Source organism: Enhydra lutris, unplaced genomic scaffold, assembly GCF_002288905.1.
Source record: "Enhydra lutris kenyoni isolate GAN:26980312 unplaced genomic scaffold, ASM228890v2 scaffoldscaffold4, whole genome shotgun sequence".
Lineage (NCBI taxonomy): Eukaryota > Metazoa > Chordata > Mammalia > Carnivora > Mustelidae > Enhydra > Enhydra lutris.
Genome location: NW_019154088.1, coordinates 21,563,121 through 21,578,103, shown reverse-complemented (window position 1 = coordinate 21,578,103; position 14,983 = coordinate 21,563,121). Strand labels below are relative to the sequence as shown.

Genomic DNA, 14,983 nt, shown 5'->3' with positions numbered 1-14,983 from the left:
TTGGTATACTGATTATTTTAAATAAAAATTACTTAAGAGATAGTTTGTGCAAGGACCCTCAGACCTTCTCTGTTCCCCTGAGAGCAGGAAATAAACCTCCCATGTGAAAGGTGCCCTTCCTATACCAGGAGCTAAAGAGAGACCCTCAGCACCACAGAAAGGAAAGTGAGAGACAAGTATGCCCTAAAGCAATACGTGTTGCTTTTTACTAATCTACTACCCAGCCCAAATTCCATTTAGAATTCCTTACCTATTGACGCTCCTAAAGTTAAGTCTTCGTGGTCAATTCCTCACAGATTTATTGTCTCTTTGTCTAAAAAGTATAAAAACTGTCAACCTTGGACATTTCTTTCAGTCTCAATTTCATGACTGGGTCTCCGTGTGCCTATAATAAAACTTTGGGTTTTTTCTCCTGCTGATCTGTCCCATGTAAATTTAATTATTAGTCCAGCTGGAAGACTTTGAAGGGTAAGAAATCTTTCCTTCCTTCCAGTACAAATGGCAAATATCAAAACAAAACAAAACAAAAGTCAGACAACCGGACAGAAAAGGAAACAGAAAATTCCAAGAATGAAAGAGAATTTCAAAAATATCTTAATTAACATATATTGAAAAAAATTCAACAACAAAGATCCAACAATCAGGAAGAGCTCTTAGAAGCTAAAAATATTGTTGCCAGCCCCTTTTAAAACTCAATAGATGGAGGACACCTGGGTGGCTCAGTCAGTTAAGTGTCTGCCTTTGGCTCAGGTCATGATCCCCGGGTCTTGGGATCAAGCTCCACATCCAGCTTCTTACTCAGGGGGGAGTCTGCTTCTCCCTCTGCCTGCCACTCCCCCTGCTTGTTCTCTCTTTCTCTCTCTCCCTGACAAATAAATAAATAAAATCTTTTTAAAAAATCAGTAAATGGTCTGAAAAACAAAAATAAGAAAATCTTTCAGGGCACAGAAGAAAAAGACAAAGAATCAAAAATATGTGTATAATACTACACAGAAAAATCAATCTAGGTGATAAAATAAGCAAATAATATCTGTCCTACAGAACAGGAAAAGAGAGAAATTTATCAAGGAAATGATAGAACAAAATTTCCCACAACTAAAGGACATCCTATACTTAGATTAAAATACCCCAAAAGTATAAATATTGCTGAATAAAAAAGACACTTAAACACATCCTTGCAAAACTTTTAAACACCAAGAATTTAAAAAATCAAAAGTATATGGAAAGAGGGACACCTGGGTGGCTCAGTAGGTAAAGCATCTGCCTTCACTCAGGTGGTGATCCTGGCCCCTGTGACTGAGCTCCCTGCTCAGTGCGGGGAGGGGAAGGTCCTGCTTCTCGATCTCCCTCTGCCTTTCCTCCTGCTTGTGCTCTCTCTCTCTGACAAATAAATAAATATATATATTTTTTAAAGTGTATGGAAAGTAAAGTCAAAAGGATCACCTATGGCAGGGGCAGGTGGGAGGGAACCAATCACACTGACATCAGATTTTTTAGCATCAATAATATATCAATATATCAATATTGATATATATCAATAAATATTAAAAAAGAGGATGCTGATGAAAAATTATTTGAAAAACTAGAATTATAAACTCAGTAGAACATCGGACCTGATAGATTTACCATTAGAAATACAGAGCTGCACCTAATCCCCCTGCCTTCTCTATGGCACCTCACTCCACCTTCAGATGTCTCTGGAATTCTCTAATCCAAAAGCTTTCTGATTCAAAACAACCAGAGAGACTATCTTCAATGGTTTTCTAGATTTGAGGGTAGCTTGTAGTCTAGTCTTTTCAATCCTTCTGTTTTTTTCCCTCCTCCCTCTACACCCGGTACCATTTTTCCAGAGTGTACTTGGTGCTTCCAATTCTTGAGCATTCCCAGAATGCTGCAGCATAAACAGTAATGCTTGGCTTTCCGCTGCAGCCACAGGTTTCCCCTCTGCTAAACCAGTTACCTCTTCTCCACTTACTTTCCACCCTTTAAACAGCACCTTCATGTCTCCTGTGCTGTCACCATCTTTCCCAGTCACTTTGGGCTTATGTGTTTATATATATTTTGAAATTCTTTATTAACATTTAATAGGCTTTCAGGAGGCTGCAGAGATCAACATAAATATTCAATCAACTCTGTTCAATGAAATATCTGGGACTTACTGATTTTTTTACTGTATGTCTTCTTGCTGTCTTTCAAGTTTTTTGTTTACCAGGTATCTATATTATTTTTCATTAAAAAGGAATTTTAAAATTTTAAACTGTGAAGAAAGAACTAATAATTTTAGAATTAAAATGAGAGAGAGGTTATCAGCTCATTCATAGCACTGACAGAGAGGGCCAGTGAGAAAAGGAAATGTTAGAAAAGACTTCTGGAGGAGACCAGAGGAAAAGGAAACATCAAAAGGGTAGGACCCTTCCCTCTTAATGGTGTGTTCAGTATCTTTCCCAGTTGTCTTCCCTAGCAGGTCCTGAGATATGGAGACACACTGAAAATCTCTATTATTCCCTCTCCCTGAAAATCAAATTTCTTTTGATGGGCCAAAAAATCAATATTCATTGAGTGACTGTACTATATGAGGGAAGTAACCCCCATATTTGAGGAGACCCCAGAAAAACACAATCCAGAGATTGTTCTTTCTTCTCCACCTTCTTTCTCTACCCATCTTGTCACTTTCCACTTCTCCACTAGTCTTCTTGAGGAGAAAAGGAGAAAAAACCTTGAAAAGAGTTGAGGAAACTACATGATGTCCCCCCCCCCACCCACCCAACCACTATCCCTGACCTGTGCTCTGATGAAGAATTTGAGCCTGAGTGTTCTCTTTCCTCAGACTGTATGGGCACTGCCATCTGTCCCAAGGGCTGGGTTTAAGGAGCCACTTAATCAAGGGGTGCCTGGGTGGCTCAGTTGGCTAAGGGTCTGACTCTGGTTCAGGTCATAATCTCAAGCCCTGCATCTGCTTCCCTGCTCAGTAAGGAGTCAGCTTGTCTCTCCCCCTTCCCACCTCCTTCTCCCTCTCTCCTCCCTACCAGCTCATGCTCTCTCTCTCTCTCTCTCTTCCCCTCTCTCTCAAACTCTTAAATAAATAAATAAAATCTTTAAAAAAGAAAAAAGAAGTTGGCTAATCAACATAAAGTAGGTAAGGGAGGAAAGAGAGGAAGGAGTGTCTACAGGATTTGGACATGAGCTGCCTCTTCAATTATGTGCTTGTGTCCACTTCTTTTTTTGGTTTGGTTTTTTTTTTAAGATTTTATTTATGTATTTGATAGACAGAGATTACAAGTAGTCAGAGAGGCAGGCAGAGAGAGAGGAGGAAGCAGGCCCCCCTCTGAGCAGAGAGCCCGATGTGGGGCTCGATTCCAGGACCCTGAGACCATGACCTGAGCCAAAGGCAGAGGCTTTAACCCACTGAGCCACCCAGGCGCCCCTTGTGTCCACTTCTGAGAGCACCAGTCCATGACTGCAATTTCATTTTCATGAAAAGAAGCTATGATAACTATAATTTTCCTTCTGTTCTTTGCCTACATGTGGAATTCTGTTTCTCTCTCCTCCCTTTTATTCTTTCCCTAAGAATAGTTGCTTTGGTTCTTTCCTGTGTTCCCTAGGAAATAACCCTCTCTCTGTCAGGCAGACATTATGCAGATGCTACCTCAACTATGTTGTGTTGTGTCTCTAAAGAAAAAAATCATACACATCTCTATTTCTTTGGATGACCTTGGCCAAAGTCATAGAGTTGCACTTTGTCTGGAAGGAGGAGAGATCACTTATCTTTTTTTTCAAGTTATTATTTAAATTCCAGTTAGTTAACATTCAGTGTAGCATTAGTTTCAGGTGTGGAATTTAGCGTATCATCACTTACTTTTTTTTTAAGATTTTATTTATTTGAGAAAGAAAGTGCACACGTGCAAGAGCATGGGGAGGGGCAGGGGGAGATGCAGACTTCTTCCAGAGCAGGGAGCCTGACAGACAAGGTGGCTGAATCCCAAGACCCTATGATCAAGACCTGAGCCGAAGGCAGACACTTAACCAACTGAGCCACCCAGGTGCGATGTGCTTCATCACTTAGTACAATACCAGATGCTCATCCCAAGTGCCCTCCTTAATCCCCATCACCCATTTAGCCCATCCCCTTGCCTGCCTTCCTTCCAGTAATCCTCAGTTCGTTCTCTATAGTTAAGAGTCTGTTTCATGGGGCACTTGGGTGGCTCAGTTGGTTAAGCGACTGCCTTCTCAGGTCATGATCCCGGAGTCCTGGGATCAAGTCCCACATCAGGCTCCCAGCTCCATGGGGCATCTGCTTCTTTCTCGGACCTCCCCCCTCATGCTCTCTCACTCTATCCCTCTCTCTCTCCCTCTCTCTCTCTCAAATAAATATATAAAATCTTTTTTTAAAAAATTCTGTTTCATGGTTTGCCTCTCTTTTTTATCCCCCCAAGATCATCTGTTTAGTTTCTTAAATTCCACATGAGTGAAATCATATGGTATTTGTCTTTCTCTGGCTGACTTATTTTGCTTAGCAGAATATTCTCTAGTTCTATCCACCACTGATCCTTGATTAAAGAAGCCAGACCCTATTTCTCATTTCTAAAATGGGGCATTAAATTCAGGGCATTGTCACTTCCTATTCTTCCACTGTGTCCTTGGAGTTGATCTGGGTTATCTTTGCACCTGTCAGAGTACCTGAGGTCAAACCACAGTAGACTCTCCTGAAACCAGAATGAATCATGAGGAACAGTCCTCAGCAGATGAGTCCTGCCTGGCCCTCTGAGGGCTTGTGCCAGGCTCCTCTGCAGCTTCTTTCTCCCTGTGTCCTCACTCAGCATAGCTGCACACAGCCATGTCTGGCATAGGGACTGAAAGTTTCTTCCTGTGAAAGGTGGGTTTTTTTCATTTGTGCCTTCAAAGCCTTTGCTGCTTCCATCTCATTTTCTTTTATGGTTCTCAACACAGCTACAAAATTTCACCAAGATATCAAATACCCTACAAGGGGGAGGAGCACTTTTGTGGGAGCATAGGAGTGGTTTACAGTAAGGAAAGCCCGTTCTGAGAGGGTTGCTTGGCTTCCCATCTGGGTCACCAAGTCTCCTCTGCTTCCTCCAGGGGGATTAAAAAGCTGTGTATTTCCTTGGCCATGAACTAGACAAAGTTGTGGTTAATTATTATACTGATATACGAGATTAAAAGAATCCCAAGATTTTTATGTAATCTATGTATTAGATTGAGCCAAATAAAATTGCCTCTATTAAACCACTTTTGGTCTATAAAAATGACAATTTTGTACATTTATTGAGATATAACTGAAAGTAATAATATAACTGAAAAAATGACCTAATGATTCAATATTTATACACATTAAGAAGTGATCACCACAATAAGTGTAGCTACCATCTGCCACTTTACAATTTAATACAATGTCACTGTATTCCCATGCTGCACATTATATCCCCAAGATTTACTTATTTTATAACTGGAAGTTTGTACTTCTTGACCCTCATTGTCCATTCTGCTACCCCTAACCCTCCCGGCACCTACAAATCTGTTCTCTGTACCTATGAGCCTGGGTTTGGTTTTGTTGTAAAAGAATCCAAATTTTAAGGGGTATTTTATTTACCAAACTTTAAAATCTACCAAATATTAAAAATACCATAATCACTGGATCTGATGAAAATTTTACCTCATTTAACCTTAATGACCTCCTTAAAGGCAAATATAGTCTCATTAAGGGTTAGAGTTTCAACATGTGCATCAAGGAGTAGGGGTTGTGGGGACACAGTTCAGTCCAACATCAAGTCTTTGGATCATTAGCTTAGCAAGTCCTTGAAATCATGTTAAAAGCCATGTGAAACCCTATAATTGATATCCACAGCATTGTAGGGAATGTTGCCTAGGTTTTCCCACCTCTCTCTATATAAATCATCACATCCAGCTGAAGTCATAAAGGTCACCTCTGCAGCTCCCAGGGTCTTCTCTGAGTATCCTTAAGCCAGTTAGGGTCTCAGTGCTGGAATCCAAAATGTGTGCCCAATTTATGGTAAGGGATTTATTTCTCTGTTTCCTGGGCCTGAGAAACACAGAACTATTATGTTAGTTTGACTCGCCAACCACTAAGAAGGACAGTTCACCCTTGTCTATGTTTTTATACACATTGACACTGTAGGATCTTTCCTGGGAGGAGGACCTGTAGTTGAGATAGAACAGTACTCCAAAGAGATCGGGCTTCCTTACTGTATAATCAGACAGATAAAGACAAATAATGTTTAACATAGCCTATATATGAGATCAAAAGAAGTGAAACTCATAGAAACAGAGTAGAATGGTGGTTATCAGGCACCAGGGTGGGGACTAGGGAGATGTTGGCCATGGCTCCAAACCTCTAGTTCAAAAAATGGAGAAGTTCTGGGTGTCTAATATATAACATTGTGGTTACAGTTAACAATAAAGTATCATATACTTGAAAATTGTTAAGAGAGTAGATCTTGAATGTTCTCACCACAAAAAAAAAAAATGATAATTATGTGACTGCAAGGAGATGTTAGCTAATCCTATAGAGGTGAACATTTTGCACATACACATACACAGAGGTGTATGTGTATCAAATCAACACACTGTACACCTAGCACTTACACAATGTTGTACGACAGTTATCCATAAAGTTGTACCTGGAGAAAAGAAACCAAATCAGTGGGACAAGATTCCTGCTATCTCATTTAGTCTATAAGCTATTTTCCCTAAAAACAATGAGATCCTTGAAGTGTTCCAGTCTCAGGAAATCCACATGCTTACTGGGCAGCAGAGCCTCACAGAACTTCAGTAAATGGTTACTGTGGGATATTTTTTAATCTGGCATGAAAAAAACAGCATCCTGACTGAAAACAGGAACTTTTCTGGAAATTAGAAATCAAGTTTTCATTCCTAGCTCTTTCCATTCCTACCTCAAAGAAATGCCAGGATTCCTGAGTGTGGAAGCATCCGAGAGGGAATTCGTTCCTTCCCCTCCAGCTGTGTCCAGCCCAGGACACTGACTCTAGAGAAATCATCATTCTGCCCTCCAGCCTGCCTTCATCCAGGCCCCTCCTGTGCCCCTCTGATTTGTTCTCAGCTTCCCCTGCTGCAGCTCTCACTGTGCCTCCCAGCACGCAGTAGTACAGGGCTGAGTCTGACATTTGCATGGAGCGTTTCTCCAGGTGGAAGGACTTGTCACTCTTAAGATCGGCCTGAAAACTGTGATGCTCTACCCTCTGGTTTTCTGATGAGCTCTTCAGGAGGAGCTTGGGCTCTTTGTTTTGGTACTGGACATATCAGAAAGCAAAAATGGAATAGACGCTCTGGTAGGTGAAGTTCAGAGCAGAGTCAATGGTGTCCCCTCAGGAAGGGTAACAGAACCTTCTGTCTGGGTCACTGTGTCTCCACTGTTCCCTCCTAAAATAATGAAGATTTTGTTATTTAGGAATTTATGAACAAAAGGACAGTCCCCAGTTGATGAGGGAGCAGGAGGCCGGCTGAGGACAAAGCAAAAGCTGGCACCTTGCACTCCCTCTCCACCCACTCCCCTCCATAATATGTGTGACATTCCTCAGGCACCCCTGACTGCCCTAAAAGGAAAACAAATAGTTAACTTGCAGAGATCACAATCCTGCAAGACAGGAGTCTCCCTTGGTTTACCAATGTCCTAGAGATTTACAACAAAGAAGTTATCTTAACAATAGCACAATTTCCAGAGGCAAATAACTCAGTTCCTCAAGCCCTAAATAAAGTTAAATTTCTTCTAAACCCAAATCTCACTAACAAGGACACTTGATAGGAGAAATGTGAAACTTTCTCTCTAGATCTCCAAGATAGTGTCGAGAATCATTCCCAAGCATGTGGCCCACTGATAAATATCTAAAGGGTCTCACAAGGAGATTTTTACTACTAGTAATAAATAACCTTTCTCCCAACAATGGCTAGCCCCTCAAGGTCCTGGAGACCTTGCTTCCAAAATTCCTTAGAGACTAACATCACCCCCTTTGTTCTCACCTACCCAAATCCTGTGTATATAATCAGCCACTCCTCAGGATAGCGGGCAACAGCTCTTCCTGCCCAGGGGTCCTGTCCCCGTGCTTTAATAAACCACCATTTTGCACCAAAGATGTCTCAAGAATTCTTTCTTGGTCATCAGCTCTGGACCTCACCCCACCGAACCTCACCTATGTTCTAGAACTTCATCACAATGAGGAAATTGAGCTAGATATCATCACCTAGAACTAAGAATAGAAAATCATTAAAAAAAAATTACTACAGTATGGAGATTCCGCCAAAAATTAAAAATAGAACGAGCCTATGACCCAGTAATCACACTCCTGGGTATTTACTCAAAGAATATGAAACACTAATTCAAAAGGATTTATGACCCCCTGTTTATTGCAGCATTATCTACAATAGCCAAATTATGGAAGCAACCCAAGAAGATAAAGATGTGGTGTATACATACACAATAGAATGTTACTCAGCCATAAAGAAGAATGAAATCTTGTCATTTGCAACAACAGAGATAGATCTAAAGAGTATAATGCTAAATGAAATAAGCCAGTCAGAAAAAGACAAATACCATGTGATTTCGCTCATTTGTAGAATTAAAATTGAAAATAAATGAACAAAGGGGGAAAAAAGGGAGACAGACCATAAAACAAACTCTTAACTATAAAGAACAAACAGAGGGTTACCAGAGGGGAGGTGGGGGGGGGGCTGGGGGTGGGACAAATAGGTGATGAGGATTAAGAGTAGCTTTATCATGATGAGCACTGAGTAATGTACAAAATTGTTGAATCATGGGATGCCTGGGTGGTTCAGTTGGTTGAGCATCTGCCTTTGGCTCGGGTCATGATCCCAGGGTCATGGGATAGAGTCCCACATTGGGCTCCTTGGTCAGCAGGGAGTCTGCTTCTCCCTCTCCCTCTGTGTGTGCTCTCTCTCTAGCTCTTACTCTCTCTCAAATAAATAAAATCTTTAAAAAAAAATTGTTGAATCACTAGTTCTAGTGATGAGATAGTTGGAAGCTTCCTTGGAGGAATGTCACACTTGTCCCACCCAGGATTTGGGGAGTAGGGGAGGAGTTGCAGGGTGTCAGCTCCTGCTTTGTTCTCAGCTTGCCTTCTACTCCCTCATGAATGGGAGAGATCCAGGAAAATTGGGTAACTTCCCAAAAGGGTCCAAGCCATCACCTTAAACACTGTCTTCTTCAGCTAAAGACAAAAGAAAGATGTTGGGGGGGAGCAGGTGAGGGATAGGCTAGTTATGGGAGGTTTTCAGCAAAGCACAGTAAACACACTGTGCAGATTTAAGTTGCTACCTTCTCTATTGGTAAGATTTTCTAGAACTTTATTCTGCTCTTGTTGCAGAAAATCTGAAGCGGCCGAGGAAACTCAAGCCGCACAAGGGAAAGCAGGGAAAACTTAGCTTTATTATTGCAGGCAGGCCCAGCGGGATCATTTCCCAAAGGCTGAGCACCCAACAGGGTTAAGAGTGAGTTTTTATGGGTATGGGTGATGGGGGATGTTAACGAGGCATTTTCAGGGTCTCTCAAGGTCAAATAGCCCCTTCATGTGGAAGTAAAATCTATGCGGAGGTGTCTCAGGAGAGTGCTACATCACCCTGGGGGACTTGTTTCTTTTTCTTTTCTTAATCAAACAAGACTGGCTACTGGTCTTTTTCTTCTGTCTCAGCAGGAGCAATGACTTGTTATCTTATCTTAACCAAATGGGATGGTTATTTGGTCTTTTCTTGGGCCTCACCAGGAGCAAAGGGGAGCCAGATGTGGAAAGGGGCTGGAGCCAGGGAGTCTCTATCTGCCTCACCTTTTCCATAGGATTGTCAGCGCAAGGTTTAAAAAAAAAAAAAAAAAGTTAAAAAAAAATAGAGAGGTCCTCAACTCGGAACCCACGCCAAGTGTGAGAAGGTGCAAGTTCCCTCTGATGAAGTTTAGAATATAAGTGAGGCTTGGTGGGGTGAGGTCTGGAGCGGAGGACCAAGAAAGAATTCTTGAAACATCTTTGGTGCAAAATTCTGGTTTACTAAAGCTTGAGGACAGGATTCCTGGGCAGAAAGAGCTGCTGCGCCAGGGTTTTGAGGGTGTTGGGTCCATGGTCAAAGGAACGAGACTGATATAAAGTGAATGTCAAGCAAAGCTTTATTATGTGCCAAGCATTAATAATCAAAGCCACCATTCGGGGCCACCTCTTACAGAGAGGGCAACCCCTCCCATCCTCACAGATTAGCTTTTATAGAGCAAAGGCCATGTGGTTGAGCCTGGCCACACACAGGTGGCCAAAGAGATTGCAACACAAAGAGAAAGCTGCACAGTCATGCTAGGTCACACACGGGTGCCAATTGAATTACAATTTACCCCATAGTAGCTATTTGAACTAGCCTATCACCTTGGTCAGAATTGACGCCCAAAAGGCGTCCAAAAGGTGGGGCCCACACTCCTTGGTATCTAGGGAGACAGTATGCGCCCCCACTCATTGGATGTCTCCACCTGGCCTGACTCTTCCCTGCATTCGGGCTCTGTTGCCTCCACCTGAGCTGACCTGCCCTTATATTTTGGCTCTGTTATCAGGGACTGGTCGGCCATATTTTACTGGTTTCCTGGACTTGCTTTTAAGTAAGTTCCCCTGGGGGTGGGGGGCAGGGTCAGTTTAAGTTTCACTGCATAAACAACAAAATCACTGTTTAACTGGATGGAATCGCTCTGGCTAAACAGGCCCTTACAAGGGCCGGCAGGTTTTGTATGATGGGGTTGGGGGAGGTTAGGGAAAAAGGAGGTTTCGATAGAATTTTCATATGCTAAAGAAGACCTACAGGATACTGGACACCAGAGGCCTTGCCAGTGTCAAGGTCATTTTTTCCCTTCTTAGCAAGGGGACTAACATTAATCTTAATTAACATTAAGATAGTTGGGAGATTCCCAAAGAATGTCACAAATGTCCCACCCAGGAGTGGGGGTGGGAGAAGGTTGCAGAGTGTCAGCTTTTGCTTTGTCCTCAGCCAGCCTTCTGTTCTCTCCTCACCTCTAAGTTATACTTAGACACACTCACTGACACCACATACATAGTAAACAAAGGTTCTAAATGATGTGGGAGACAAAGGTAGAAGAAAATTTTTTTTAATTTCCTTACTGCCTACAGCCCATTGACAAGTCATTGAAACAGGCAGAGTGCCATTCCTCCAGGAACTCAGCTGCCTCCATGTTAAAACTTTGCTGAGGACAAAGCCAATCTTAGCCCGACCCCCAGATCCTGTAAGTCTATGTTAACATATAAAAATTCTTTTGGAAATTTCCTTTATCTCTACCCCCACCCCCAAGATGCATGCTGGCAATCACCTCCCAAGCATACGGCCCACACGATACATCTGAAAGGTCTCAGGACCAAGGTTTGACCAGATAGTAAAACACGACCTTTTCCTAACAACAGCTAGTCCCCTCCAGGTCCTGGAAACCTTGCTTCCAAATTCCCTAGGGACTTACCCTATCCCTGACTCCCTCCCAACTTAAAAAGTATATAATGGGTCACTCCTCAGGACCCCAGTGCAGCTCTTTCTGCCCATGGGCCCTGTTCCTGTGCTTTGATAAAACCACCTTTTTTGTGCATAAGACGTCTCAAGAGTTCTTTCTTGGCTGTCGGCTTCGGACCCTAATTCTTTCCTACAGCACTAAATCCATCTTTGTGGTGCTCATGACTTATGGCATGTTGCCCAGTATAGTCTGTGGCCCTTCCTTCACAAGATGAGTAATATCAAAGAATATAGGTGTTAAAAAGAAAAACCAGGGGCGCCTGGGTGGCTCAGTGGGTTAAGCCGCTGCCTTCGGCTCGGGTCATGATCCCAGGGTCCTGGGATCGAGCCCCGCATAGGGCTCTCTGCACAGCGGGGAGCCTGCTTCCCTTCCTCTCTCTCTGCCTGCCTCTCTGCCTACTTGTGATCTCTCTGTCAAATAAATAAATAAAATCTTAAAAAAGAAAGAAAGAAAAAGAAAAACCACATATCCATAATGGAGCCACTTAAGGCCCCAATCAGTAAACCAAGATTTAATAACTAACCTAACTGCAGTTTCAACCCCCTCAGGAATGGACCTTTAACCAGCCAAGCTGGAATTTCCCAGAGGCAGTCTCCTAAAAGGCCCCACCCCCCTTAGGAGGGCAACCTTGCCTAAACACTGGATTCCTTGCTAATAAATGCTTTTTTTTTTTTTTAATGCCTTTTCCCAGCCTTTAAAAAACCTTTCCTTTCCTGCAGCTCTGCAGAGCTTCCCTCTGCTTACTGGATAGAATGCTGTTTAGTGCAAGAATCATTTAACAAAGACAATTAGATCTTCAATTTTACTTGGTTGATTTTTTTTTTTTTTAACCACAGGTCAATTTTTTATTTTTACCATCATCATCATTTGAGGTTAAGTTTAAAAGTGTCCCAGGAATGTTTAGACTGGTTTGTTTGTTTTTGTTGTTTATGTGGAGGAATATACAGTTAATGTTTAAAAGGAATGTGTTTAACCCTGTATATGTCTCCGGCTGTTCTGGCCTAGTCACAAAAACTGGGCAGAATTAATTGTCCTTAAACACATACACAGATACTCATACACACAAACATGTGCATGCCTGCACATAAATCCTCTTTTCTTGCTCTCTGGCATTCTTCAGGGCATATATCTTTTTCCTGAAAAATTAGACTGTCTGAATTTCAGAGCTGAGACAAACTTGAGAATCATGTGGTTAGCCCTTCATGTTCCGATGAGGCAAATGAGACCAGCGAGTCTCAGGAGCTGCTCAAAGTCACACAGCAGTATCAGCAGGGAGAGAATCAGAGGCTGGAGGTAGATCCAGGGCTCTGGCTCACAGCCTTTAGCCCTTTCAAGTGGCCCCCACTTGTTCTGCCTGGAGCTGGGGTCAGCTCTTGAGGTCAGCACAGCCAGCAGCTCTGCTGACTGAGCCGCTGGCAGAGTTTGGGTGCAGGAAGCGGGTGGCAGGGCCCTGCTGTGTGTCTGCAGCACAGAAGTAGGTGGCTGAGTCTGCAGGCTGGGACTTCGTGATATAAAAGGAACTCTGCTGGATGGTCTTATCAAAGGTGGCCCTCAGTCTTCCTGTCTGTTTTTCAACCTCATTTTCACGTATTAGTAGCAAGAAGACAAGGCCTCTTCCCAGATCTTGTCGATACCACTGGAAGACCACTGGAGAATAATTCGTGTAGTTACAGGTCAGCACGGCCTTCTCACCCTCCTGGATGCTCAGGGACTGCGGATTCTGTTCCATCTTTTGGCTGCTTACCCCTAGGCAGAAACACAATACCAGAAACAAGAGGTTTAGTCACTACACTGACACTCATAAGAGTCTTTTTTGGGGGGCAACTGGGTGGCTCAGTCGGTTGAACAGCCGACTCTTGATTTCAGCTGTGGTCATAATCTCAGGGTCCTGGGATCAGGCTCTGCACTCAGCTCAGTGCTCAGCAGGGAGTCTGCTTTAGGATTCTCTCTTCCTCTCCCTCTGCCCCACCCCTGGATCACTCACATATGCACACATGCTCTCTCTCTCTCTAAAATAAATAAATCTTTTTTTTCTTTTTAAAGGTTTTATGCATTTGTTTGACAGAAAGAGACATAGCAAGAGAGAGAACACAAGCAGGGGGAGTGGGAGAGGGAGAATCAGGCTCCCGCCAAGCAGGGAGCCTGATGGGGGCTCTATCCCACAGGACCTGATAAAAGGCAGACGCTAAATGACTGAGCCACCCAGGCACCCTTAAAATAAATAAATTTTTTTAAAAGAGTGTCATATTTCCTTTCCACCACCCCAGATATAACTAAAGAAGCAGCAGAATGGATCTTGGGCCTTCCCATCTCCATCCTGGGAGCTGGGTGCCTGGATCTCTTAGCCCTCATCACCAGGAAGCCTCCAACTCACAATCCACTGGAAACCACAAAATCACCAGAATAACTCTCAGGAACAGCTTCATTCTTCTCCCCAGCTGTGGCCTGGCATGTGGACTCACTCTCCTCAAACAAAAAGCCATTCCCTTTAGTCTGGTGGGTGTCACTAGAGTTCATCTGTGGGAGGAAGCTTCTGCTTCCTACCCAATCAGTGACAAGCTTGTACAGCCCTCTACAGACACTCACTGACCTCATCCAGCTTTAGAGTGAATGCGGTTCAAATCTGAGGGAGGAGCCAAATAGATAGGAAACAGCGCCATCTTGAGTTCAGAAGGTTTTTACAATAACGAAGTGTGTTGAAGACCAGCGCTTCTCACTGTGCATACAAATTACCTAGGGATTTTGCTAAAATACAGATTCTTTTTCATTATGTCAAGGATCAACATTATCACTATCCTGTTCCTTACAACATCCTTCTAGCCAGACTAAGAATCAAATCGTCATGAGACAGATTAATAAGAGAAAATTAAATCTGATACGCTTACAGGGAATCCACACAGACATGGGAATTTCAAAGGCAAAATGAGGTTTCTACATCATTCTGAACTAAGGAGAAGGGGTTAGGGGTCTGGGACTTCAAAGGGAAGGAAGTAATTCACAAGAAGATGTAAAAGTAAATATTTGCTAAGCAAATGTTTGCTGGAGGACTCAGACAATGGGACATAGAAGACTTTGATCAGACAGGCTTTGTTAAGTTCCTCCCTGTCTACCATACTTAATTCATAGTATAATGTAGTTATTTACAGTGATAGCTGTCTTCCTGGAGCAGATACCCTATCTCAATTCTTTTTAGGCTTGGGGGGGGGTAGTTGTGTGGATAAGAGCTTTTCCTGAATCTGCTGGATTTTGATTGTCTTTTAACTGAAAATAACCTTCATGCCAAAGTGGCCCATTTTGGGGCTGCCAGTCTGTGGCCCCCACAGTTGGGTCTCCAGACTATAGACTGGATAGTCTATATTTCTAACAAGATTCCTGGCAATGCTGATGCCTCTACTTGAAGTAGCAGGACTGTATGAATGCTCATCTCGGTCCAGA

The 14,983-nt window shown here is 42.8% G+C and overlaps 1 gene segment (V, D, J or C); it reads right to left on the bottom strand.

The window, feature by feature from the left end:
* Positions 1-12,914: 12,914 nt before the first annotated feature.
* On the bottom strand, positions 12,915-13,974 carry LOC111139349. The segment is given in 2 exon segments: positions 12,915-13,294; positions 13,923-13,974. Coding segments are annotated over 2 exon segments (432 nt in total).
* Positions 13,975-14,983: the final 1,009 nt, after the last annotated feature.